Source organism: Echiichthys vipera (genome assembly GCF_963691815.1).
Source record: "Echiichthys vipera genome assembly, chromosome: 5".
NCBI classification, from domain to species: domain Eukaryota; kingdom Metazoa; phylum Chordata; class Actinopteri; order Perciformes; family Trachinidae; genus Echiichthys; species Echiichthys vipera.
Window position 1 is genome coordinate 22,405,290 of NC_139830.1, and position 25,001 is coordinate 22,430,290.

The 25,001-nt window shown below is 41.0% G+C and overlaps 1 protein-coding gene across 1 annotated transcript in view; it reads right to left on the minus strand.

Moving 5' to 3' along the window:
* Positions 1 to 3,399: 3,399 nt before the first annotated feature.
* Positions 3,400 to 25,001, minus strand: part of robo2 (roundabout, axon guidance receptor, homolog 2) — a 161,864-nt gene continuing 140,262 nt past the window's right edge. Inside the window, exons 20-30 of the mRNA XM_083914258.1 lie at positions 24,027 to 24,166; positions 22,846 to 23,118; positions 21,826 to 21,951; positions 17,895 to 18,054; positions 15,083 to 15,346; positions 13,723 to 13,937; positions 9,314 to 9,496; positions 8,681 to 8,839; positions 8,209 to 8,478; positions 6,097 to 6,291; positions 3,400 to 5,818 (exon numbers count right to left, since the gene is read on the minus strand). Of these exons, the coding sequence (XP_083770384.1) occupies positions 5,817 to 5,818; positions 6,097 to 6,291; positions 8,209 to 8,478; positions 8,681 to 8,839; positions 9,314 to 9,496; positions 13,723 to 13,937; positions 15,083 to 15,346; positions 17,895 to 18,054; positions 21,826 to 21,951; positions 22,846 to 23,118; positions 24,027 to 24,166 (1,987 nt within the window). The 3' untranslated portion in view covers positions 3,400 to 5,816. The remainder of the gene's footprint in view (positions 5,819 to 6,096; positions 6,292 to 8,208; positions 8,479 to 8,680; positions 8,840 to 9,313; positions 9,497 to 13,722; positions 13,938 to 15,082; positions 15,347 to 17,894; positions 18,055 to 21,825; positions 21,952 to 22,845; positions 23,119 to 24,026; positions 24,167 to 25,001) is intronic.

Genomic DNA, 25,001 nt, shown 5'->3' on the forward strand with positions numbered 1-25,001 from the left:
TATAGTGAGGAAACATATAAACATACTGCAGCCCTGTGAGTCATTAACAGATTTTCATCAGCCACCTCTAGTTCCCACCGCACTATGAATGGCCCCAAAGACACTCATTTTGACCATCGTAATAATCCTGGAACCTCTCAAATGGTTGCACTTCTCATTACACCACCAGGCACCAGCCATGAACAAACACACATCAACACTGTTATTTAATTTGAGCTGTTTTTTTATCATATTGCATGTGCTCTTCCCTCACCAGATGAATCCACGACATCTGTGTTGGAAGGGATGATAGTGATTGTTAATTTCTCATATTGCAAACTTTCTCACAGGCTACACTATTTTATACATTTACATGGGCCTGGGGATACTACAGGAAGACAACATTTTACTTTTGGACAGTAGCCTGTTTCTTGACTCTTTGCGTCAAGTCAAGGCACATATCCCGTAAATGCGGTCTCATTGCGCAAGAAATTAGCCCAGGTGCTCATGATTGACAACGTCACTTGGAGCCTTCACGTCCTATAGAAAATATGGTAAATACTAAAAGCCAACTGAAAATTGCGAATACCCCCTCAGGTGATCATTTCCACTCATAGATTTGTTGATACACGAGTTGCCGAGTTGAGATAACCTTTTACCTTTTCAACATGGCAGAGTGCAACGCAAGAGACTTGAATGGTAATCATTGCAACTATTAAACGCTTTCTGCTGCTGTTAGCCGTTTTTGTAGCCTATACAATGTTGTGGCATAGACAATTTCAATATCATTAACACTTAGTGTCATTTAAAAAAAATACTGTTATTGTTTGGTTTACCCGACCTGAGCAGATGCTAGCTAGCAGGTCAGGATCTGTGGGCCCACCATGTTTGATTTCACTACGACAACAAAAGAACTTGAACACAGCACTCAGGTAATTTCTAGTTCACATATGGAAAGGACCATATTTTCCATAGCACGTAATGGCAGAAACTGTGTGTGGTGATTGATGGAATTGTCCACTCATCTGGTGGTAAATAATAGCATTCATTTAATTATGGGCATTTTCTGAATGATAACTGCAGGATGTTAATCGCACATGACTTTACTATTGACATGATTTTTTAAAAATAATATTGGATAATAATATATTATTGTCAAAGGGTCGTTCTTAGCTAGGTGCCCCAGCAGCTGCCTATAGCTAGCCTAATGATAAAATCTGCACCTGGGGGCTCTGAGTCTGGGAAAACAGTTAAATTACAATGGTCACATTAACCTTCTGTTCAATTAAATTTCCCCAAACTTAGCCATAAAGAATAATATTATGTAATGTCATGTTTCCAATGCGCAGTTTAAGCAGAACAATCATAACCTGTAAAGTTTATTTTAACTAGCTGACTGCTGATTCACAGGTAGAAGTTGGACAAAAGTAAATTCTGCTGAAGCCAACCAGGAGACTGGATCAAAACATTTGTCAGTGGTGCAGGGTTGTAGTTTCACGGTAAATTCTACCAAACATCTGGCCTGAAACCACATAGATGTAGAGCTGATGCACAGAGCTCTGACAAGAGGGCTTCTTGCCGCAAGGCCCATTTGGTAGCACCATGTGGAATGCAGACTACCCACTGGGGATGGCCTTAATCATTTGACATAAAGTGGCAGAACTCCTTATGCAAGGAATTGGTGTGTAGATCTCCCACTTTTATTGGCCACTAAGAACACAACCTTGTGAGACAGCCATCGCAGCTAAAACACTTCAAGGGGCTTAAGGCTTGCGCTGCAGAGCTTCCATCCCAGGGGCCAAATCCCACAAACAGCTGGCCTTCTTTAATCCTTTTTTGTAAAGGTTATTTTTTTCAGCATTTAAGCTAGAATTGAACTAGAGGCATTGCAGTTATATGGTTTGCACTTTAACCATTTGGCTACTCGGGCGCACCAGTAAAAAGTAATCCCATGGGCACTAAGTAGATGTTGCAACAACTCCCTGACAGTCTCCCCACGCAGACCATTTAGGGTGTCCCTCCACAACTTCGACATTTCCTGAAGAAATTTATACCAGCAAAACTACTCGCACAGTGCACTGCTCAGCTGACAACTCAGTCATAACCAGGTATTGCAATTTGGAAAATGTTTGATGGAGAAATATAGATACGATTTGTTCATTTGCACATAATAAGTTTTGCATTTCTTTCATAAGTTATTTCACTGCGAGCTTCAAGTAAGGGAGCTTGAAAGCAAGCTGCCTGTCTCATTGATTTAGGAGATTTTGATTAGTGTTTGAAGCTGCTCCTCTTGAAGGATCAAGGCAGGGATTGGTTTGACATAAAAAGCACAGCTGAGTCAGGAGCTCTTTCACATACTGTACACACACAGTGTGCACAAAATTACTACACACACATTGTTGCTGAGTCAAACACTATCGAGATTTCAGAGGGGGCATGTTTTTGGATAAACAGACAAACTTGCCATTTTTTATGTTGCTGTAGCTGCAATATAAGGGAGTAGTCTGCACAAACATATATAACAGGAAGGTTTTGCTACAGTGGGACTTGCTGTTACTCATGGGGAAATGTTGGGTCTCTCTAAACCATAAATAAATCATAGTGTGTGAACCTACTCTTTATGGACATGTCTTGAGATAACTTTTGTGATGATTTGGCATTATAAATAAAATTTAATTGAAGAGACAAATTATTTTTTTACACCCAATTTGGACTCATCAATTACCCTGTTCAGAAGTTTTTCTATTAAAGACATTTTAGGCATTTTCATTTTTCAAAAATATTTTATTTGATATTGATCCGGGTACAAGGAAATAAAAGAACATGAATTTATTTTACAGGACATGGGAATGAGACTGTAAAAGTTTATTTTCTTAATTCACTCTCTTCTTGGACAAGGACATGCAAGTGAATACAGAAGGTGGTTTACAGGAAAAAAAAATGCAGAATGTACTGTACGGTAGAAATGGCAATGGATCGGAGTGTCACCTCACCCTACACTGTACAGAAAGACTTCACCCAACAATTTTCTCTTTTTGTAATTTTTAATGTTTCTGTTTTTATAGCAAAAAGGCAACACACAGATAGGCTACAAAGAATCAACAATATTGAGAAAATGAACAAAAGAGAGGGAAAGCCAAAGTTCTTTCATCCTTCCAAAAAGACGTTTTCTCTATTGTCTTTACAAGCAAATTGTGAGCGTTTTTGCTCCTTGTATTCAAAAAGGTTTTAAGTTTCTTTCGTTTTGACATGAGAGGAGCAGTGCGGTGAACATGCAGGACGAAGAGTGACTCAGACGACTACTGACCCGGAACTTCACCAAGTTGTGAGCACAGTGTGCCTATCATCTCCTTATGGCCTCGCTGCTCGGCTCTGACAGCAAACTTTACAAGGAACAAAAAACACATTTTATATTCCATGAATCTTTATGCATATTTCACAATATACTTTTATTATCATTTTAATAAATACAAAACGACACTGTGATTTTAAAGAAAACAATGAGTATTAAAGAGACACTAAAACGCATTAGACATTAGAAATATCAATCTTAATTTGGTATGTTCTTTTACTGACATCTTGTCTTTAGGTGAATGAACCAGCACATTATACTCAGAATCAAAATCCACAGCGGGAAAAAAAAGAGGGGACGACAGAATCTGACATGAGAGGGATATTTTGTTAATGAAATTGGAATGGCATAATCAAGTGGAGATGCATATGGATATATACACATATATACACATACATAAACACCACCAGAATGTAAAATAACCTGAGATACTCTTTGCACCTCATTTCCAGAACACTGGCCACTGGGTGGATGATATAAAAATGACAATGGCATGACGACAACAGTACAACAGTATCTGACGGCCTTTAGATTCCATCCCCCTTTTATGAACATTAGCAGTACAAAAAAGACAAAACAAACAGCCATTGAACCACAAAAATCCTGAACGTTAATATTGAAAACATTGTTGTAAGCAGCGTTTTGGAGTCCATAAAAGGCATACAAAGAAACAAGCTTTTCATTTAAAAAACAAAACAAAACAACTTATAAAAACATTGTCTGAAAAGAGGAAAAATTGAGATTCAGAGGTTGAGATGTCGAAAGCGGCAGATAATAAGTGTGTTTTGTGGCGGTCAGGCAGACAGAAAGTGTTCTGCTCCACACTGTGGCTGTAGACATGGAGGCAGTGGGACCTGCTCGTTAATATACAAGGCTTTTCTCCATTATTCCATTATCATGACACCGTTTGGGATCACATAGTGACTCAAAGCTACACCGTAAATTGTACACACACACACACACCATTTCTTCTCAAAGTTACCAACACAAGGCTGTGCTGACCATAGTGTATCAGTAACTGAGGCACCAACCTTTAGAGCACCACATGCTTTAATAGATCTACCTAATTTTTTAACAGAACTTAGCTGGACCCAACAGGTCAATGTGTTGTTTTCTTGGATGATACTGCACCACAAATAATATAACAAACATAAACCAGTAAGTGCTCTAAACAGCAACCAATATTAAAATAATGGAACTCAAGACATAAAATTCAAAACATAAAAGATGTAAACAAATTATGTTGCTCCACTGATATTTTAGGCAGGTTTAGGAGTAGAATTGCTACCTACCCCAATAAATACTCCTTTGTGATGTCTGCTTACCTGTTAAGGCTACAGAGGAATCATAAAGCTGCCTCTGTAAGTGCTATGACTGAAGTACAGCATGTGGACTGATTTCACTGACTCCTCCTCCCTTTTGGCTGTTTTATGGTTTGTGTGCTGTTATACTGAATGAGGAGCATAAACTCAGCGTAGTAAAATTATTATGGAAGTAAATCATAAAAACAAAACTTGAAAAAACCAAGCAATGCCTGGAGTTGCCCAAAGCATTGACCACTTAATCTTTCTGTTATCAACCTATTGTTTTAGAAAAGTTCTTTAGGAATTAAATAATCAACTCGTCACCTACAGTAATACAGTATCCTCTGGGTACAGTTCTCTCAGCCTCATATCTGCCCTTCAGAGCCTAGGGTACCTATGTGTGTGTCTGTCACCCTATTAGTCTCAACTATGGGAATGGGTGCCTTATATGTTGCTGTCTGTGAGCAAAGCCGTACTCTTTAATATCTCTCTGTACATTAGTATATAATTTTCTTCTCTTTACTTTACAGTACAGAAACTCCTCTTCACATATTCTTCCGGTTCTTCATGTCAGCAGGAGCTATGTTTTTGTGCTTATCACCAAAAATTGCAGTGCAAACAAATAATTAATAATAATAATGATAACAATTAATGAGAACTATTAACAAACAATGGATTATAAAACAATTATTTTATGGCACAACAGCCACTCAATTCACATATAATACAAATAACCAGATAAAACCAACTGTTCCTGTATATGGAAATAAAAAGCTCAAACTGAATTAGGCTTGCATAGCAATGCAACAACAAGTTAAAGAATATATTTACAGGAAACAAAAGTCCCTTTTTCTCAAGGGCCGTTACCAGAAAATGTGTTCTTGTATAGATGTTTTCTTTTTTTTTTTTACTTGCCTTTTTCTAACAAAAAGAAATTACAGTAAGGTAGGAGGTGGAAAATATTTTCTCAAGGACGAAAACATAGTGAGATGTACAGTATGTCTGTGTCTATACATCGCATTTACAGTTCTGTGACACTGCTTTTCTCTGCAGTGCCATCTGCTGATCTCCTTCCCTCTGAGAACACACAGGTAAGGACAAAGTTCATTGCCCCAACAAGGAGGGCGTCAATCTTTCAAGGACAGACCGGGTTTTCTCCAGTCCACATCCCAGGCAGATCACTCTGTGAGATGAAAGGAAAATAAAAAAAAATGCTTCAAAGTTGAGAAATGGAAGATTTATTTAAAGACACAGAAATAAACTATTTTAAAACAACACTTTTACAGAGAGTTATGTGCTGTAACTACTTAGCGAACAACAGCCAGGTGCTTTAACCTCCCCGAGTTTGGTTGTCCCAGTGAAATTGTGAGCAGAACTGTTAGACTGCACATTGGACTTTTTTCACTATACATGCAGTGTTGCATATCGTAAAACACTGCTGTAAAATCTGTAATTACTCACATAACTCTCCCGAGTACTGTGCCTGTCCGTTGGTCCCCAGGAATTCAGCGTGCTCTGTGGCGGTCCATTGTTGTGGCTGTCGCGGACCCTCTGCCTTTCGTGGCCCTGTCGAGCCCTTGGAGGAAGCTGTGCCAGAGGAGCTGTGGGCACCAGGGGAGGGAAAGGATGGTTTGTTGTATGGCAGACATCCGTCCTCTGAGAACACAGAGGGATAGAAAGGCATACAAAAAATTTGAAAAGTACACACAACACGTGCCTTCTATTGTTGCAGTGAAACACATCTAACATACGATGCATGGAGACAAAGGGCACTTTGTGAACCACCCCTCTCTCCCTGACATCTGCAGAGTGGCAGTGCCAACAGGCTATGCCAGGGCGTGCCACAGAGAGGACTCTCAGCCTCACACATGGCCTTGCAGCAACCAGCCTTATGAGGGGGTAAATACAATAACAGAGGGACCACTGGCTGCTGTGGCACCCCCTGCTGCAGGGCAACATAACATTGACCCTCAGCAGTCGCTATCGTTGCGTGAAATCTCATCAAACCGCTCCCCACTGCTCCGCTAATGACTGTAATAGAGTCTCCCCCGACCCCAGTGGATTCTACTGTATATCAGTCAACCCTCTGACACATATTGGAATTCACCTATAGGTTTTTTTTTGTATAGATGCTGATTGTGGTACCTGTCTTTGTCTCACAGTCTCAGATGAACTGTCCTGGCACAAAAAGGGCAGGGTGCACAGCATGGAGAACTTTTATGGTCACATACACATGGACACAGACACACACAGATGGGGTGTAGAGTGGCGGCTGTTTGTTTGAGGAAAGAAAGCCGAAGCGATTAGAGCACATTTTCAGTAGCTGGGGCCTCCTGCCTTACTTGGAGCGGATCAGGATGATATTGGCAACAGTTACAGGGGCATTGGGGAGGCAGAGGGGGACATTCTGGAAACCAGAGCAAGTGGCAGACAGTGCAATCTGTTCATGGGAGCCCAGCCTCAACACAGCATGAAAGCTAACTTCAACACAAGAACTGAAAAATCCCTCACTGTCAAAGTGTCCTTGTTGTTTTCTTGCTATACTGCAATTAATGAATGAACAGGAAAATGTCCACTTGTTTAGAATGTGAAGCTTAAATGTATTATTTCCTTATCAATGAATCATTGGACGTAAGCAAAATCATTTTATGGATTCTGTTTGTTTGGTAAGTGGAGCAGAACTGGGATATATTACGCATAATTTTGTTAGAGTTGTTGATTATGTAAAGCTGAGAGTGCACTACAGAAAAAAAAAATATTTGGTACAGATTAAATTATCTCATGAAAACATACAGTACTTTAAAAACCTAATGACCAAATTACTGTAAGCCTCAACCGACTTTCAGTTTAATGCTAAAATAGCATGACGTTAAAATTTTGATATAGATATAGGCATATATCCTACTTTAGTCACCTTAACAAAAGGCCCACCAAAAAGAAAACAATATCAGCTCATGTGTACACTATGTGTAAAATATTTTAACTGCTTTACCTTGCCATCAGACAACCTAATCATTTGGCACTACATTTTCTCAACATATCCCTATGCATTAGTGCAACTGTGCCACTCACTGTATTACTCAGTTAACCAGCTGTTGAGTCAGATTTTCCACGGTTTATGGAATAAAGAACATACTGCAACAACAAAATGCTGTTCGATGTGGAGACAAGAGGATGATCTGAGTATAAAGAAGAACTTTTGCAGAGGGACACAGAAAGGCCAAATGAGAGAGAGACAGGAGAAATTCCTGTGGAAACTGTAGGAAAACCTGTCTGACAGAAAGGTAAAGTGATGACAATATTCGAAACTAAGCATACCTTTAAACAGAAGTTGAATTTTTTAGATTGGCCTTTTTGTAGGTGGCTAAAATACTGAGCTTCCGTGTCGGTACCCCTGCCATTTGATTGTCATCTACTGTAGGTAATACACTGACTATTGATAATAATCCTACACAACCCCACTTCCAAACGGCCAAACTATCCCTTTACATTGCATGCTAACATTAGCATTAGCGTGTGTAACAACTTCAAAGGGCTGTTTGCCGGGAGACTTTGGTCTTGTTCTAACCGTACCTGTTTTGTGTCCCCTGCGCCCGTCATCAGCTCGGTCCATGGAGCCCAGCCTGTCCTGAGCCTGGCGATGATGATGTTCCAGAGAAGTGCGTGTTTGTCTGTCAATGGAGCTCTTCATGTCATCAGGGCCAGACAGGGGTCCTGACATAGGTGCGCGCTCTAGAGATGAAGCCTTCCTATCTGTAGGGGGTACCATGCTGCTTACACTGCGGGCCCCTTGGATACGGCCCTGCCCCTGACAGGGGGGAGGCTCAGGGGGAGGAGGTAGGTCTGTGCCGAAGGGGAAACCCGCAGGATGAATCAACCGAAGCCATAAATGAAAAAGAATCTTTACTCTAGTCATGTCCAGACACATTGGCATCCAACAGAATATTACATATTGATAGAGCTCCTCCTAGTTTATAAAACAACAGATGTTTTAGGGAACTTTCTATATAAACTATTTAAAATGTGGTTTCAGTCGCTGCCTCACCGTCTACACCAGCGTCTCTTCGGTGGGGTGCTGTGCCCTGGCTTCGGGGTTTGCGTGTGGGCCTGGTGGCCCTCTGGTGGCCCAAGCTGTGTGTGCCGACTGTGCTGCCATCTGTTGAGAATGGACTGCTGGGACGGGGCCTGTGGGACAAGCCTTTACCTGCAAGACGGATACAGGACCACAAGCCAGCTGGTTAATAAAGACATTAAGGAGCCAATGCCTAGACACTGAAGCTGAGGCTGTCATCAAGAAGGGTAGAGGTTATCAATCAAGATTCAAAAACCTATTAGAAAACAAAGGCAAATGTTTTCATTAGAGGAAAAAGCATTTTGGCAGAAGTCTGTAAAAGGTTGCAAGTATAACATTCCACCCAATTATTATGCATTTAATCCAAGAAACCCAGAGTGCAAAGCCAAATGTGTTATAGAGGGACTGAGTTAAAGTAGAGGATAGGGAGATATTGGCAGTCAAGCCATATACAACAGGTGCCATGCACACCCTGGGCACAGTGTCCACAAGCAGCAGAGAGGAAATTCAACATCAAGAACAAGAATCAGAGCAGAAAGGAACAAATCATCTGCCACTGGTAGAAGTTCCAGCCTAGCAGTGTGTAGCTGGTCTCCACACACCAACCTCTCTTGCTGAGGCTAGTGCCCTCCAGACGGTAGCCTGCCTTGTCTGCAGCGGCCACCAGGGCCTGGGCAAAACTGCAGTGAGTAAAGATGGAGCCATCAGACGAACTGCCATAACTGGACCTATGGCTGGAGAAATTACGGTCATCCTCCGAGGCTGAGCCCCACCCATTCACCATGGACCCTGTGAAATACCACATGTTTCAGCGAATGTGAGTGTGTTGGATTGTGTTGAACTATGTGTGAGGGAATTATTTCTTTTTTGTTCCTTTTTTAAAACGCCCAAATTCAATCACATCATGTTCATACTTTTCAGCTCAGTGGCTATAACCTTTATAGACATGTGATCTGACATTTTGAACACCTGTACTGTGCTACATTTAGATGGATGAATGTATTGAGTGATCTTATAAAAAAGAGGTAATATCAACCTCCTATACTTAAAAGATTTCAAATTTGCTGCAGGGCACTTCTGTTCTTGCAGGTGAGTGCTTTTGTATAGCCATTTTGTTCTGGCCTGTCCTCTTTCATCTACTACAAACACATGCAAAGCATATATTGCACACACACACACACACACACACACACACACACACACACACACACACACACACACACACACACACACACACACACACACACACACACACACACACACACATCAATCAAACACCTGGCGTTATGAACACACAGTTTTCTTTATGTTTCTTTAAAAAATGCCCAGCCACCACAGTCTAAAATATTTTCAAGAAAAGATAGATTTTTAATAGAATCAAAATCAAGGTATCTCACTTAGAGCTGTTGTAGTTTTAGACACATGTACTCATGTGTGCTACTTTAAAGATTATGAAAAGGTGGAAGATAAAATCAGTACACATAAGAAAGATGTGTACATTTCATAAGAATTTTGGCTTATACATCTGTGCTACTGTATTTTTTCTTCACATGAAAAACTTGGCCAGCACTTTAAAAAAAAAGCATCAGCCTGCCAATAAAAAATACGCTACTTTGGCAAGCAAAAACATGGAGAACAGTCGGCTAATGTGACAGCTTTCAGTGGGCCTGGTTTGGCACACTTTGCTCAAGTGGCATAAACCCAAGTGCTCTACTCACACACTCTATCGCTCCCTCACACAGAACACAAGAGTGATGCGATTGACCAGACTGGTGTAACAGAGAACTGGGGAGGTGTGAGGGTACAAAAAGTTAGCAGCAGCATTTATAAAAGGTCAGGAATATACAAAAGGTGGCATAATCCTGGCCAGGAAGGTTGGCAGAGATCAGAGATTCTAAAGAACACAACTCACACATGTTAGCTGCAGTATTTAGAGTTTGGTGTCTCAGATGGTGCTTCTCTATGCAATGCAATATCACATTTAACATTTCAAATAATATGAGTGTGGGTTATTTATTCAGATGCAGTGGGAAATCTCTTTCAAAGAGTTTTCTAACCTCTTCATTTGTGTGAGTCTCTGCATCTTGAATTATATATCTCATGGAGTTGCTTACTCAGTCACTGGATGCAATTTCAGGGAATTGCACCTTCAACAGCTTAAGTTGCAACAGATTTCCACTCCTATTGCAGTCAAATTTTCACAGATTAATGGAAACACCTTTAAAATATAAGCTTGCATAAGGGAGAGAACCCCTTACACGACCCATTTTTACAGCACTACCTGAAATCCAGTAACTATTTTGAGCCCTCCCTCTTGCCTCCCTATTTTCTTTGAAATTCTTTTCTAAGAGTTTTTCTCTAAGAAAGAAAGACAGCAATTCCATCTGGTCCAATCCTCCCACAAAGAATAGAGCTGATATTGAAGTATAGGCAGTGCCAGCGAAAGCACTGAAGCTTCCAACTCCTCCAGCTCAGCGAAGGAACACTGCCTCAGCAAATCACATCACAGAATGACTTTTCAGTTGCACTAACTGCCACTTTCTACCGCCGAACCTCTGGAGCACTTCTGTTCGCAGAAATAGCAGTCCAATCAAACTGTGATCATTGTCACATAATTTGATAAAAATTCAATCAAGTTTTCTTTTTGCCCTAGAAATCAATTTTTTTCCCTGTAGCTCCAGACAAAGATTTGCACTACAGGTCTGTCATTTTATCGTGTCTTGAATCAGAACAATGGGCCAATCCATGCACTCCAAAAAACCACTAGCTGACACCCCCCGTGCTCTATGCACTGTTAGAGAAAGGCCAGTAAATGGGAGAGGGTTGGGGGCAATAAAACCCCGTCCAGATCTCTTCTACCACTAAAACTGATTTATACTGACGGAAACCCTAATATGCATGTCGTTAAGCAGGAAAATCCCCCCCCCCCACACACACACACCCCCACCCCCGTCTCTACCTGCCGTCAGGAGACCTGACCCTGCTCCTCACAAACCTGGCAAGGCTTTATGGGAGAGTAATCGCCTCGAACAGCCTGGCTTTATGCTCATTGTAGGCTAAGAACCTCAATGCTACCACATCTCAGCTTTACATGACCTATAACGCCTACACACAAAGCCACGTTATACCAATGTGTTAACTTGTCTCTCTGGCCCATGCAAGACATGGCTCTGCAGTACCCAGCACAACATCAGGATTTACATTTATCTGTGAAAGTCTGTGCAGACAATCTGCTGGAGAAAAATGGCCCCAGAGGAGAAGGCTTTTTTTTTCCTTGAGCATCAATAAAAACATTTGATTTACAGGCCTTTAGTTGTACATTATGAAAACAGACCTATTTCCATATTATTAAACAATGACCAATCTATCAAGCGAGGCTCGACAGTAATCTTACTCCTACCCTCCCCTATTTGTATAGCTTCAAAATGGTGGCCACAATAAATCTCAGAGATCTTCCTCTCTTCCTCCTGCTAACCCTGGAGCTGGGACTGTGTCTGTGTTGTAAAATGATGGGGTGTGAGGCAGACTTGCAGAGAGATAAGAAGAAATAGTGCTGTCTTCAGAGAAATACAGTGGAGGAGAGATGTAGTAGATTAGAGCCCAGTTGCTGCTTTATATTCCTCTAAATACATCAGCAGTAGCATGTGTCAGCGTAACCAAAACCACTGTTCCATCATCCGATGGAAAACTACTCTTTAGGGCTGCCACTGACAGGGTAGACCAACAAGCAGCGCTGTCAACTCTCTTATTCTTATGCTTTCCCTCTCAACCGGCTCAGCTCCTCTACCTCCAAAGACAGTATATTTTATGTTCGCTCCCCATTTCTTTCCATCCATGAATTTATTATTTTTTCAGAATTTACAGACTTTATTGAAATACCTGGTAGATACACAGTTCCATGGGGTTACTCAACACCAGCATTTTGTATCACAACCTATCCTTATAGTGCATGATAACACACTTTTCAGAAATATCCCTCCAGTTTTAGCCTTGGATTACAGATGGATAGTGTGGTCTGGTCTGTATGAGAGCAGCAGTCCAGAAACCAGCTCTGCCGCTGCAATGTCATGCCCTTCATATGTCCCCCCGATAGACGGCTGTAAAAGTTTTCAGTGAGTTGTAAAAAAAATGGAAATGGTGCCTCTAGTTTGCAATGGAATATGCCGCACATGAAATTTATTTCAAATCTCCTCAGGAAGATATGGGTGACACTGGCTCCGGTGCTGTGTGCAAGTTAAATCACAGTCACTCTCTCCTGCTCGCCTTGCGACTCTCCCCCCTCTTAATTTCCCTCTCACTATCCTGTTTAAAATTCATGGACTTTCTTATCTCTTTTTTGGAAATGATAATTATAATTTCCAAGAGTCTGCCAAAAGTGCTTAAAAAACTTGATTGAGGTACGTTCAGTAAGCATGTTCATATAAAAATGTATGCATAGAAAACTGATGAAGAGCATGTCATGAACAACAATCCACTTACTGTGAGACAATATGTAGCAACTATGGGAAACAAATGTTTTCCCATTTAGAGTCATTAGAACAAAGTAAAAAACAAAGAAATATAATTATAAATATGGCATTTAAAGCACAACAAATACTGGATTTGAATACATTACAATGTGGTTAAAAATACTAGAGGTGTCATAATTTTAGTTCTTCTTTCTTCTTTCAAGTTCAATCATCAGAATCAAAAGCAAGATTGTGATTCCCCCATTTTGAATGAATTACATTTAAACACAGAGCCTTGGTGTGGTACGTTTTTCCCAAAATATATTGATTATATTACACAAACAAAAATTTGAAAATGTGGATGACATTTTGAGTGTAAGTTTTAGTCTCTCGATAAAAGACTTGGTAAGTCTAACGTTGTCACGATATTTAAGCTTAAATTGAAACTTGAATCAAATTGCAACCTTTAAGTGGAAAGTCCATTTAAAGCTTGGATTTGGGCAAATAGTGGTACTCCAACACTCAACAAAAAAAAAAAAGTGCATCAATAGTCAGAATCAGCCTCACCTGTTAAAGAGCTGTCGAGGTTGTCCATACTAGACCCTGGTGTGTGCTCAATGCCGCGGGGATGCCTGGCTCCATAGCCTTCATCCTCCTCCTCTTCATCATCCTCCTCATCCTCATCAGGCAGGTCAGTCTCCAGGTCAGAAACCATTGTGCTCGACACATAGCCCACTGGAGGGGCTGGAGCCTGGGGGGGAAGAGAGCCCACCTGCATGTGCCTGGGAAGAGAAAGAGACAGAATATTACTGTGCTGGAATCCACAAACAGAAATATATCAAGGAATGTGGAGGAATGTGGAATATAGAGAGAATAAAGGGAATATTCAGTAGATTCTATGCAGCAGGATGGCGAAGAAATAAGGATGTGGAAATGTTGAGCTAATTCTAGAGACTTCTTTCATATGTGAATTGCTGCATACATTTGGACGATTCCACTAATTCTACGTTGCTGCTAACATGCTAACACAATGACCCGTTAATTGCTGCTGTGGATGGTACAAAGGCATGCTCTCCAGGCCTGTCGACACATGGCTTTCACCACAGTGGCAACCCGTTCTACTGACAGCCGCATTTGTTTGAGGAGTGCAATGTCTTTGACGCGGTTTGGGAGTGGGAATTGGTTGTAATTACTGGCCCTCTGGTGTTGTCAGAGATGCTCTCTAACCAACATAGTCATTACTGGGTAACATGACATCTCCTTCCTGACAAGGCATCCCTGTCACCCCTACACTTCACTATTATGAATGAATGCCATTCTCTCATTCGCTCTGCGTTGCCGACACAATGAGGCATGGCCTTCATCTGACTTGCATGAGCACAACAACAATGGAATATGCTGCATGGGTGTGGGGGGAATAAACAACCGTGGGTAAAAATTGTGTCTCTAAGAGTGAGCAAAATACAGTAGTCGCCTAAGTGGTAGCGCGGGTCCATTAAAATTACATGATTAATGGGTTTATCTCCACTGCACACACAGTTGACGAAGAATACTGCAGGACCTAAATAAATCCTGGCAGCAATACATACAGAACAGAATGTACAATAAGCATTTCAAAATGACAACAATGCATATATTATCAACTATAACAATATATCTCTCAAGACAGATATAAACCTTATATATAGATAGATAAACAGTGTATATATAGAGATAGATAGATGGGCATAAATTAGATAATTGCATATTTAAAGAGGTATTTCAATTCTGTAGTATACCTATATTCCCTTCAACAACAATAAACACTAGGGGACTTAAATACTATGGGTCCAAAATTATCAGATATAAGTCTTTATAATGTATTTTTTTATATCAATATCTTTATTGATATTTTTTTAATGTAAAGTGTTAATACTGCAGTGTTTACCATGTCTGTTTTGCCATGTCCAGTTGGTATGCTCTGGTCAGTTCATCCAAATGGGCCTGGAGCATGGGCTGCATCTCGTCCCGGGGTGAAGGAGTAAGGGTGGCTGTGGACTGCTGTCCAAAGGACACAGCAGCTGGGGAAGAGGCAACCCCTCGGATGGGCGGGGTGGGAACCCTTTCTTCCTCCTCCTCCAGCTCATCCTCCAAGCCCTGGTGAAGATAGGTCTGCACAGGCATGGGCGGGCCCCAACCATCGCTATCATACCTGATATAAGAAGAGATGCACAAAAGTTCTCACAGTTGAAATTGTGCATCAGATGTTTAGCTTGATCTAGGGATGCAAGTTAAAAAAAATAATTTTGACTACTGTTTAATCTTCATTGTTTGATTAATAATTTTGTCAACAAAATGTTGGGCAATGTTGATAACTGAGAGTAAAGCAGCAAATCCCAACAGTTAAGTAAATGAAATCAGAGGATGTTTGGCATTTTCGCTTAAAAAAAATTCCACAAATTTTCTATTCATTATCAAAATATTTGCAGATTAATTTTCTGTTAATTGACTAATGGTTTTCGCTTTATCCTCATCATCTATCACACATTTTACACACAGCTCATTTATTTAAAGGCTTTGCTTAATGAGAAAATAAATTGGAAAATACATATGGACAGAAAAAGAACTACATTAAGGTCTGTGATATAATATAAAAATGCTTATTGATAAATGGAGGGAGTAGCAGACCTCGTAAAAATAGAACTACTTTACGATACATTCCTATATTCTATCATCGAGCTTTGTGACCTTGTCTAACTTTCCGAAAAATGTGTTATATGACAGTCCTGAGTTGAATTATGGAGGTAGTCAGGCTTCACTTCGTCATAGCTGTGCTTATACATGCTGAAATAATACTAGCCATAAAGAAAATGTTCATTAAAGAAATTTGTCAATGCACACTCCATAGGACATAACTGTTTTAATCTCCTGCCATTAAGAGCAGCCTCAGATTTACAGTGTATAGGACTGTTCATTTGCCAGATAGCCTATTAAAGCAGATGACTCTCCCACATTGGAAATGGGAGTGAGAGGACATAACACCAACTGGACCAAAGAGAGACACACGATCACTTAAATAAGCCTCTGTCAGGTTTGTGCCTACAGGAGAGTATAATAACTTCTGTTGGATTCATTACACTAAATTAAATGTGAAAATGCATCACCTGATTAAAAAAAGTAATGTAATTAGTGTATAAATAAATTTAAGAAGTGAGTGCTTTTGCATCAAGCATCTATAAGAACTTGGCAGCTTTTTAAATCTACTTCAGACTCGGGGGTGGATAACACCACTCATCTCTTTCTAAAACAATGCAATTATCATTTTCCCCCACTGTGGAATTCAGCAAATATATTAATCTGAAACCATCTGTCAGTCTACATGCTAGTAGCAGCAGGAGACTTGAAAATTGTGTTTTTTTCTCCACTATTTATTTTCTAGTCATGATGTCCTCCCATAGCTTGCAGACGTGATCAGATAGTTTGATCTGCAGCCATCTGTATGTGAGTTTTAGTGTGTAAGTGTATATCTGGCTGCCTTTGGAGACCATACACACATTGATCCTTCTCCAGATGTAAAATAGTACAGTAATTAACTGCAGAGAAAACAGAGCTGAACCCTGTTATTGCAAACAACAATGTGTGGTGTTGCTTACGTTGGCAGGCACCATCGTTTTATTCCAGCAGCCAAGACACTAGATTCTCTGCTACTGAGGTAGTCAGAGGAGGAAGCTCAATTGCATATGTAACAGAGATGGCAATCTCCATGAGGTACAGTCAGTATACATTGGGGGTGTACTGCAAAGCTACTGTCTATTAATGTTGATAATGTAGATTTTACAAAAATAACAATACAGGTATTCAGATTTATCAAGCAGGGCTTACATATATAAAATAGTTGGAAATTATATAGACTTCAATTGTTTTCTACTGCCTTTGTTATCCCAATTGGTTTATGTAAAAGTTTAGCTGCAAGCAAAATTTACAAAATTACATTTGCAACATAATATTTTAACCATTTACCTAAATCTACCAATATTTAGTAGGCAATTTTGGGGGGAGATGAGGGGGGAGGCCATCCCTCATGCATGCCCCTTGTTAACCTGCAATCCCCCCTCTCCATCCCCTGGTAACAGAGAGAGTTTAGTTGAATATGTTAGTCTAGTCTGCCTGACTCATTATTCCTTCCATCCTGAATGTTTGTGCAGGTTAGAATCTATGGCCCTGATCATGGCTCTGAATGAGTTGAATTGAATAACTGACTATTAAATTAATACTACTGTCTGTGGTGCTGAAGTAGAAGACAGATTTATAATATGCCTAGTGACTTTTTCTCTGAATTCTGGCCTTCTGTCAGTTTCGTCTTGGATCTATTGTATAACATTCTCTAAACTGTATAGCTAGTCGTGCAAAATTTAACAGTTTAGAATTTTTTTTAAGAAAAAAATATGTGCACGTCTTTGGGAGGAAGCCGAAGAGAACCCACGCAGACAACATGCAAACTCCACACAGAAGGGAACCCAGCAGGGATTTTAACCAGGAACCCTCTCTTTGTGAGGCAACAGTGCTAACCACCACACCACCGTGTCGTCCAGAACCTTGTCAGTTTCCTGTCTATTCCAAGTCGGGCAATGCGCAAGGCTTCAATATCTGATCATGAAGTTAAACTAAAACTGTGCAACATCAATCATGTTTTATCATGTCCTGAACACTGTTCATTTCCAATACTACTGTATATTAGTTTAAAGCCCTAGTAGACATACCCTCCTCCTTCATGATGCTCATTGGGATAATGGTCCATCTCAGTGCCAGGGAGAGGGTGAACAGGGGGAGGTGGGAGGGGAACATTGGCCCAGTTGGATCCATTGGCTTTAGTGGGTTTGGAGCCACCCTTGGTCTTCTTCTTCTTTCCACCCTTTCCACCTACAAAAGGAAGGGGTGCATTTAAGAGACACAGTAATTGAAAATTAGATTGCAAGAGAAAACCAATTAAAAGCTAATACACAAGTGGGGTAGCATTGCAAATTACATGAGCTGCTTTTGCCATGTGACAAATGTGTATCCAGAAGAAACTCAATTTAGTCCAAACATGCTGCTTAGATTACAGATCAATTTCGTACTCAGTTTCCACATACCCTTAGAAAATCGTACACAATTTCAAAAACACGATGTCAATGGGCTCCTGCCTGTCAGTGTTTACATAGAAAAGCTCAAGGTTGCTGGATAAAAAGCTTGCTGGCTGAAAGGCCTCAAATCTCCATAGAAACAGGACAGAACGGAAGTAAATGAGGTTGAGGCAGACCTTTGAGCTCCAACCATCCTTCAGTGTCCCCTTTCACACCAGGCTTTGGGTTCCACAATGAAATATCTCACTTCACAGCATCATCATAATGAATGGCTTGTGTAGTGTCAGTGTGTCCCTAATGGAATTCACTGAGAGTCTATTACTACTTTCATTTCTTTTATTACACCGGAGAGCCGCTAACCCCATCCATTTCCATTCATATCCCTCCAACACCAGATTCTCCTCTGTCCCATCCATCTTTATAAATCTGCCAGCCAGGTCAATACTGGGTTTTATACGATTTGGTCCCAGTGGAAGACACGTACATTTCCTTAAAACACATTTGACTTCAAGCCCAAATCTGTTTTTAAGTTGAGTTATATGCAGTATACACATATGAAAATGAACTTACTAGGGCTAGATCAGCATGCAATATAAAGCTTATGAATAAAACTATAAAAAATAATCATTAGCATTAACTTACACTACATTTCAGAACTGGCATTTTGTTATTTAAAACATATTAACATTACATTAATTCATCCTAAATAAATTAACATTAAAAGTACAGTGTCAAGATATAGATTTAAAATGTCCACTCAGGATTCTGTTTTATCACATCCCACAGTGCCTCACAACATCGAGTTTATTACACACTGCATAGCATCTCAATGTTGTGTGATTCTGTACTGCACATTTCTGAGCATTAAAGTTTCTTAGATTATGCACATGGAAGGGTAGTTGGCAGGCAGACTGTACAGTACTGGCATGTATAGATCCATTTGTGGCAGTATCTCTCTACCAGTAAACACTTAACATCTCAATCCAAGAAATACCTCAAACTGACGTCAACAGCCAAACAGACTAGTGAAAGCCATCTTTGGAAACTCTGTTGAACGCATTTGTATCTGTAAACTGTTGGTTAGTCATTGCTGCCAATGGCCTCTAATCAATTTGCCTAGTGCCACAAAAAAAGCTGCCAATATGGCATTTTTTGCAATGCCACATCATGCACTCTAATATAATCTTATAAGCTGACTTGACACAGTAAAAAGTAGATCACTGTCATCAAATGATACCTACTGAAGCAATGAGGTACATTTCTATAGATTTTCATGCAAGCCAGATCACAGAGAAATAAAAAACTCTGCCCAATATGTTTCAAGTCCACAAAAGTCTGATTATATTGCTATTTGAGCCTCTTTACAGGAAAAAGAACAAAAGCCCTACTAAGATGAGCATTGTAACAGTGCTTGGGGGGGGGGGGGGGGGGGGGGGGGGCATATCAGCCAGGGAGAGATAGAAAGGGTGTCAGGATAAGATTAATAAAGAATGGAACTAATAAAAGAAACAACTGTAAGCCCAAGGCAGGCAGCACCACAGTGTAAGTACAGTCTGAAAGTAATTGGGTTTGCTAATCGTACCTCTGGGCGATGCTTGACTTTTACCAATGAATGGTAAGCTGACGTGATTGTTCAATCATCCTTAGTCCCTCCGCACAAGACCAGCCATCAATATTGTAAATGAGCCTCTTCTATTCAAAGATAGTCTGGCACTGGAATTACAACAGCTCACCCCAAATATGAAAAGTACAGAGAAAGAGGCTGTGGCAAGGAGCTATACAGGAATTACACAGCGACGCGATCTCCCCTGACAAAACTGGGCCTCTCTTCAAAGGGGAACTCATACTAAATATAGATTCAGCATTGGGTATTTATACCAAAGGTTTGGGCGCTCCCAGCCTATAACTGTAGGGCTGCATAGCCTTGAGCTTGCTCTGTTTTCATTGGGTGCGTCAGTGCTGAGGGGCAAAGCCACAGAGCAGAGACTCTGTGCAGCAGCAAGATATACTTTATGAGTGGGAAAATAATTTCAAAAAGGACATCAAAATAACTGAAAGTCATGTGTCATAAATGTTTCCCAGTTTAAACAACAACATAGAGTATAACATAATGCGACAATGAGATGCAACATATAAGGGGACAACAACAGGTCACACAACACTGGACTTCACATAATCACTGAATTCGTAGCTTCATAGACATCCTTCATGTGAGTCTTCAGGGTCTCAAACTGCTACAGAAGACACAGAAAACACCACCTACCTCTTCCTCCCCTACACTAAGAAAGGTTTTAATGAGCAGCTTCATGTCCCCAGTGGAGATCCATGCTGCCATGAAAGCTGCTCTATTTCTGTTCCTTTTCATCCTGCTCCCCTCCTTCAGACCTGACATTCATTATTCTTTCCATCTCCTCAGAGGGAGACCAAGGAACTGTAACTTCAACTCACCCCCTCCCCTTCAAATGCTGAGTGTACTTTGGTTGAATCAAACCTTAGCTTGTGCGGATTCAAATTTACATCACTGTTGTAAAAACATACTGCATATACTATATAGAAGACATAAAGTCAGAAACTTATTTTAGTGCTTATCTCTGATCCTGATCTTATTATCTCACCAAGCTATTTCTCAAAGCATATTCTACTCTTTCTTGTTAATTATGTTTCTCTTAATCTCATAAAATGATAGAATAGAGCATGCTCCAAGCCCAGTCAGAGCCCTCAGTAACCTGCGTGTCTACAGCAAGAATCTGCCTGTAAGGCATGGCCACTTCACATCCTTCTCTCCAACCCACTGTGTTGCCAGAGCATTGAATTACAGACCAGTTAAGGCAGTGGCTTGTAAGTAGATAAAAGAGGAGAGTGTAGGGGAGGTAGGCAGAGGGCTGCCTTGGTGTCCTATAAATGACATTGTAATTCTCTGAACATGGGTTTTAGTGTAGTCAGCCGCCATTAGCGGAAGAGGAAAAAAGGGAGGTATTTTTGCCACTTTACTCAGCCAAGCTTCTCTAATGGTGTGTGGGTGTGTGTTTGTGTGTGTGTGTGTAGTCCACTCTGTCTGAAAGACTCCCTATGCCCCTATTCCTGTCTACTCACTCACATAGTGAGAGAAAAACGCCTTTACAAAGACCTGCACTGATGGAAGAAACCCAGCATTAGCAATATTCTGTCAGGAGATCATAGTACTATTCTTTCTCTCTGATTTAAATGCCCTATTTCTTTATGCTCCAAAAAGCTGTTGACTACTATCCCATATCACAACATGGCTACATACAATAGTATCTATTGTGCTTAGAACCCCATGTAGCAAAAATAAATACTTAAAAATAATTTATCCATTCACCATTAAGCATTCATGTAATGAACTGTAAGCAGTGGGAGCTGAGTGAGCAAAGCATCTCTTGTGAGGGAGAGGGACTATGCTAATAAATTCTTCTTAGATGTCAGGTTAGTACATGCAAATAACAGATCAATAAAGCAATTAAGACATCAGTCAATCATTAAGTCAAGCAGCAGAGCCCCAGAGTGTGTCCCGGTTTGCTTTATAAAATTCTCTGCTGCGTAAACCAACCTGAGAGACTGCCGCTTCGCTCTGAGCTGTTGTGAGAGCTGGTGGTGCTGAAATCTTGTGATTGGTTGTGTGGTATTCTATTAGACAATCCATCGGCCAATCGGTAGTCAGGAATGAAAAGGAGGGCTACAGTGGGGGTTAAAGGGCAAAAATCACAGTGGCATCAGGTGATTGGCAGTTAGCACAAGCACATGCAAACATGCAGTTAGAGCATTAAGCAAGCAGGATATATTCAGGGTCCATACATTCAACAAGGTGCACCTGTTCAACCTTTCATTCTGATTTGTATCGACGGACATACGCTGGACAGATTCGATTTGTTGATGACGTGAAAAACATAGTGCTAATCCTTGAAACTATTTTTAATTGGACAAATGAGTCAATAGTGAAGATTTTAATGTAATATTTGCCCGCCCACAGAGATATATAATCATATATAATCATTTGTGATAATGACAGGCAGAATTATAATAATATATAATTAATCTGTTTTAGAACGCTGGAAAATGAGATCATAAATATGTATAGGAATACAGGCAAGGAATACTCATTACAACTTAGGTATGAGACATCACTAAAAAAATCCTGCATCATATCCACGGTAATTCATTTTTTTTTCTTGGATTGGCATTACTCTGAAAACGAAGGAGGAGAGGTACTATCATGAAAACCCAGCAAGGAAATGGATGGATGACTTAACTGCACTACTCCTTCATGAGATGTTTATTCAACCTTGGAGAGTAACCAAGATCTGCTGGGGGAAAATTGCTCTTTTTAAGACACACTCCCTCAAGCCACAATGGGTTTAGTAAGGCTTGAGAGATCATCGGTGGAAAAGTTTAAACTCCAAATGGCCTTCTCATTCCAACTGTAAATGTGGGGTAATTCACTTTGTTCTGATGTCTCACGATAAAAATAACCCCTTGGGAATGCTTTTCTATAAACAGGTGCTGAGCCTCACACACAAGGGCAACCCCCCCCCCCCCCAGAAATCGCTCACTATTTTCCAGTGTAGCTTACTGTTGTTACAGGAGTTCTTGTCAGGCAGGGAGTAACCCAGGTTGGCCATCTCCTGCTTGGCCTGGAGTGAAGCCTTCCACTGGGCCTCGGGCAGGTCCACAGCCAGCTCGTGGATGCTACTGGAGTGGAGAATCTGGGTGGTGGCATAAGGAGTGGCCTGGGATGTTTGGCCAGGGCTGTTGTAGTTGGCTTTTGTGGTAAAGTCTATGCTGCTGTAGATGGCTCCATCAGAGAGCATGGTGCCTGTTTTGTCTCCTTGCCCAGTGGGAAGATCTGGAAAAAAAGAAAAGAGAGTTTATAGGATAGCTGTCCTGTAAAAAAAAGTTTTTAGTATTTAGTCTGTGTATTATGGGAGGAGAAGACTATCCCTGTACATCAATTGACCTAGGATTCAAATGCATGTGGTCCTGGAGTGCTTTGGACTTACAGCCTGGGTTGTTGAGCTTTCAAGTCAGCTCACATCTTAAGAAACAACACCTTATCATCCTATTCAAAAAAGTCGTCCCAGTTAGGTGTCCTGTTTCCCCCACCACGTGTGAATAACTCACTCCCCTCCTTTCTCTGTTCCTATACACAAGGGATAATGCTACTGCTCTGCATGTGTGTGTGATGACAGAAAAATGAAGGAAAGGGGAGAGAGAGAGAGAGAGAGAGAGCTAGGGAAAGAGCAAGCAGACTCTCTACATGGCGCATGGTTTGCATGCCCAGTGAAGAGGAGATGATGTAGAGCCACGGCGGAAGTGTCCGCATCTGCGCCAGTCAAGCTGCGCCTGTCCTTCACGACTGGCTGCTCAAGACCATCCTTTCAAGCGCGCGCACACACACGTACACACACGCACACACACACACACACACACACACACACACACACACACACACACCTGCTTCTCTGCCCGTCTCTCCCCTCACATTCTCTCGCTCTGAGGTATGGGCTATGACACCAGGCTGGACTATTTGCCATTACTCAGCCTGGTGACAGTGGAAGCCCTGCTGTTAATGCTCTAGCTGTCCTCTGATGTGATATATAAATATATACCCACATGCAAAATGCATATGTATACATCTTGCATGCATATATGTACATGATGAACAACAGGAGCTCCAGAAGAACAGAGAGGCAGGCAGGCTATCATCTTTCATCTCTTATGGTCTCTTTCTTAAAGCACCTGCCGGGACAGCACCAGGGCACTCACCTCCTCTCCCAAAGTTACTCAGGTCATTGGGTCCCCCGGAGCTGCTGTTGACAGGCAGGCTGGTGGCTGGCCAAGAGTCCGCTAACCAGGGGTAACCTGGGTCACTGGCATTGAGCAGGCCAGGCCGGCTAGACAGAAACACAGGATTAAACACTAGATTTAACATAGTCTGGAAAATGACATTAATACCAGAGCTTTTTGCACAAAAAAACCCAATTACTAATTTGCATGGTTTATTTCTTATTTCTTATTATGTTACTGGATACTGGAATAAATAATAAAAAGCTTAAATGTGAGTCTGCATAAGAATGTGTGTTTGTGTGAGATAAGCTTGTCATAAGCCTGTGAAGCTAATGAAACACTTCTGAGATTGGCAGGGAATACTGTACAGATCCATTTTTTCTCTCACAAAGTTGGAATTCCTTCAGGCAAACACAGCCCTTTATCTTTCTGTTTCTCCTGCTGTGTCTTTGTCACATTCCCTTGGTTATTAATGAAAAAAGCACACTGTGGATACTCTAATGCACGCATTTTCTCTCTGCACATGTGCAATAGCGCACGCATACCCACATGTATGTTTCCTTATTCATTAATGTCTTGTACAGTCTGCTGTGTTTTCCCATCAACCCCTTGTGGCGATGTCCAGACCGTCTAAATCTTATTTGATGAGACATCAAACCTTGGCCCTATCCCCACCATGATGCCCCCGGCCCACTTGTGGGATGCCTGCATATGGGAGAGGGCAGCTCCATTTAACAGGTGTTGTGTCCCTCCTTAGGGGGTGAGAACCATAAAAAGCCGTCATTAAGACTTTAACCTGTCATGGGTGACTGCTGGGAGGCCATTAGGACCACTTTACTGTACAATCACGTTTGAGGCTCGTTACCATGGATAACACAGATGGAGTTAAATGGGAATGGGAGATTGAGTTAGATGCCTTTGTCTACACTGGAGACCAAAATT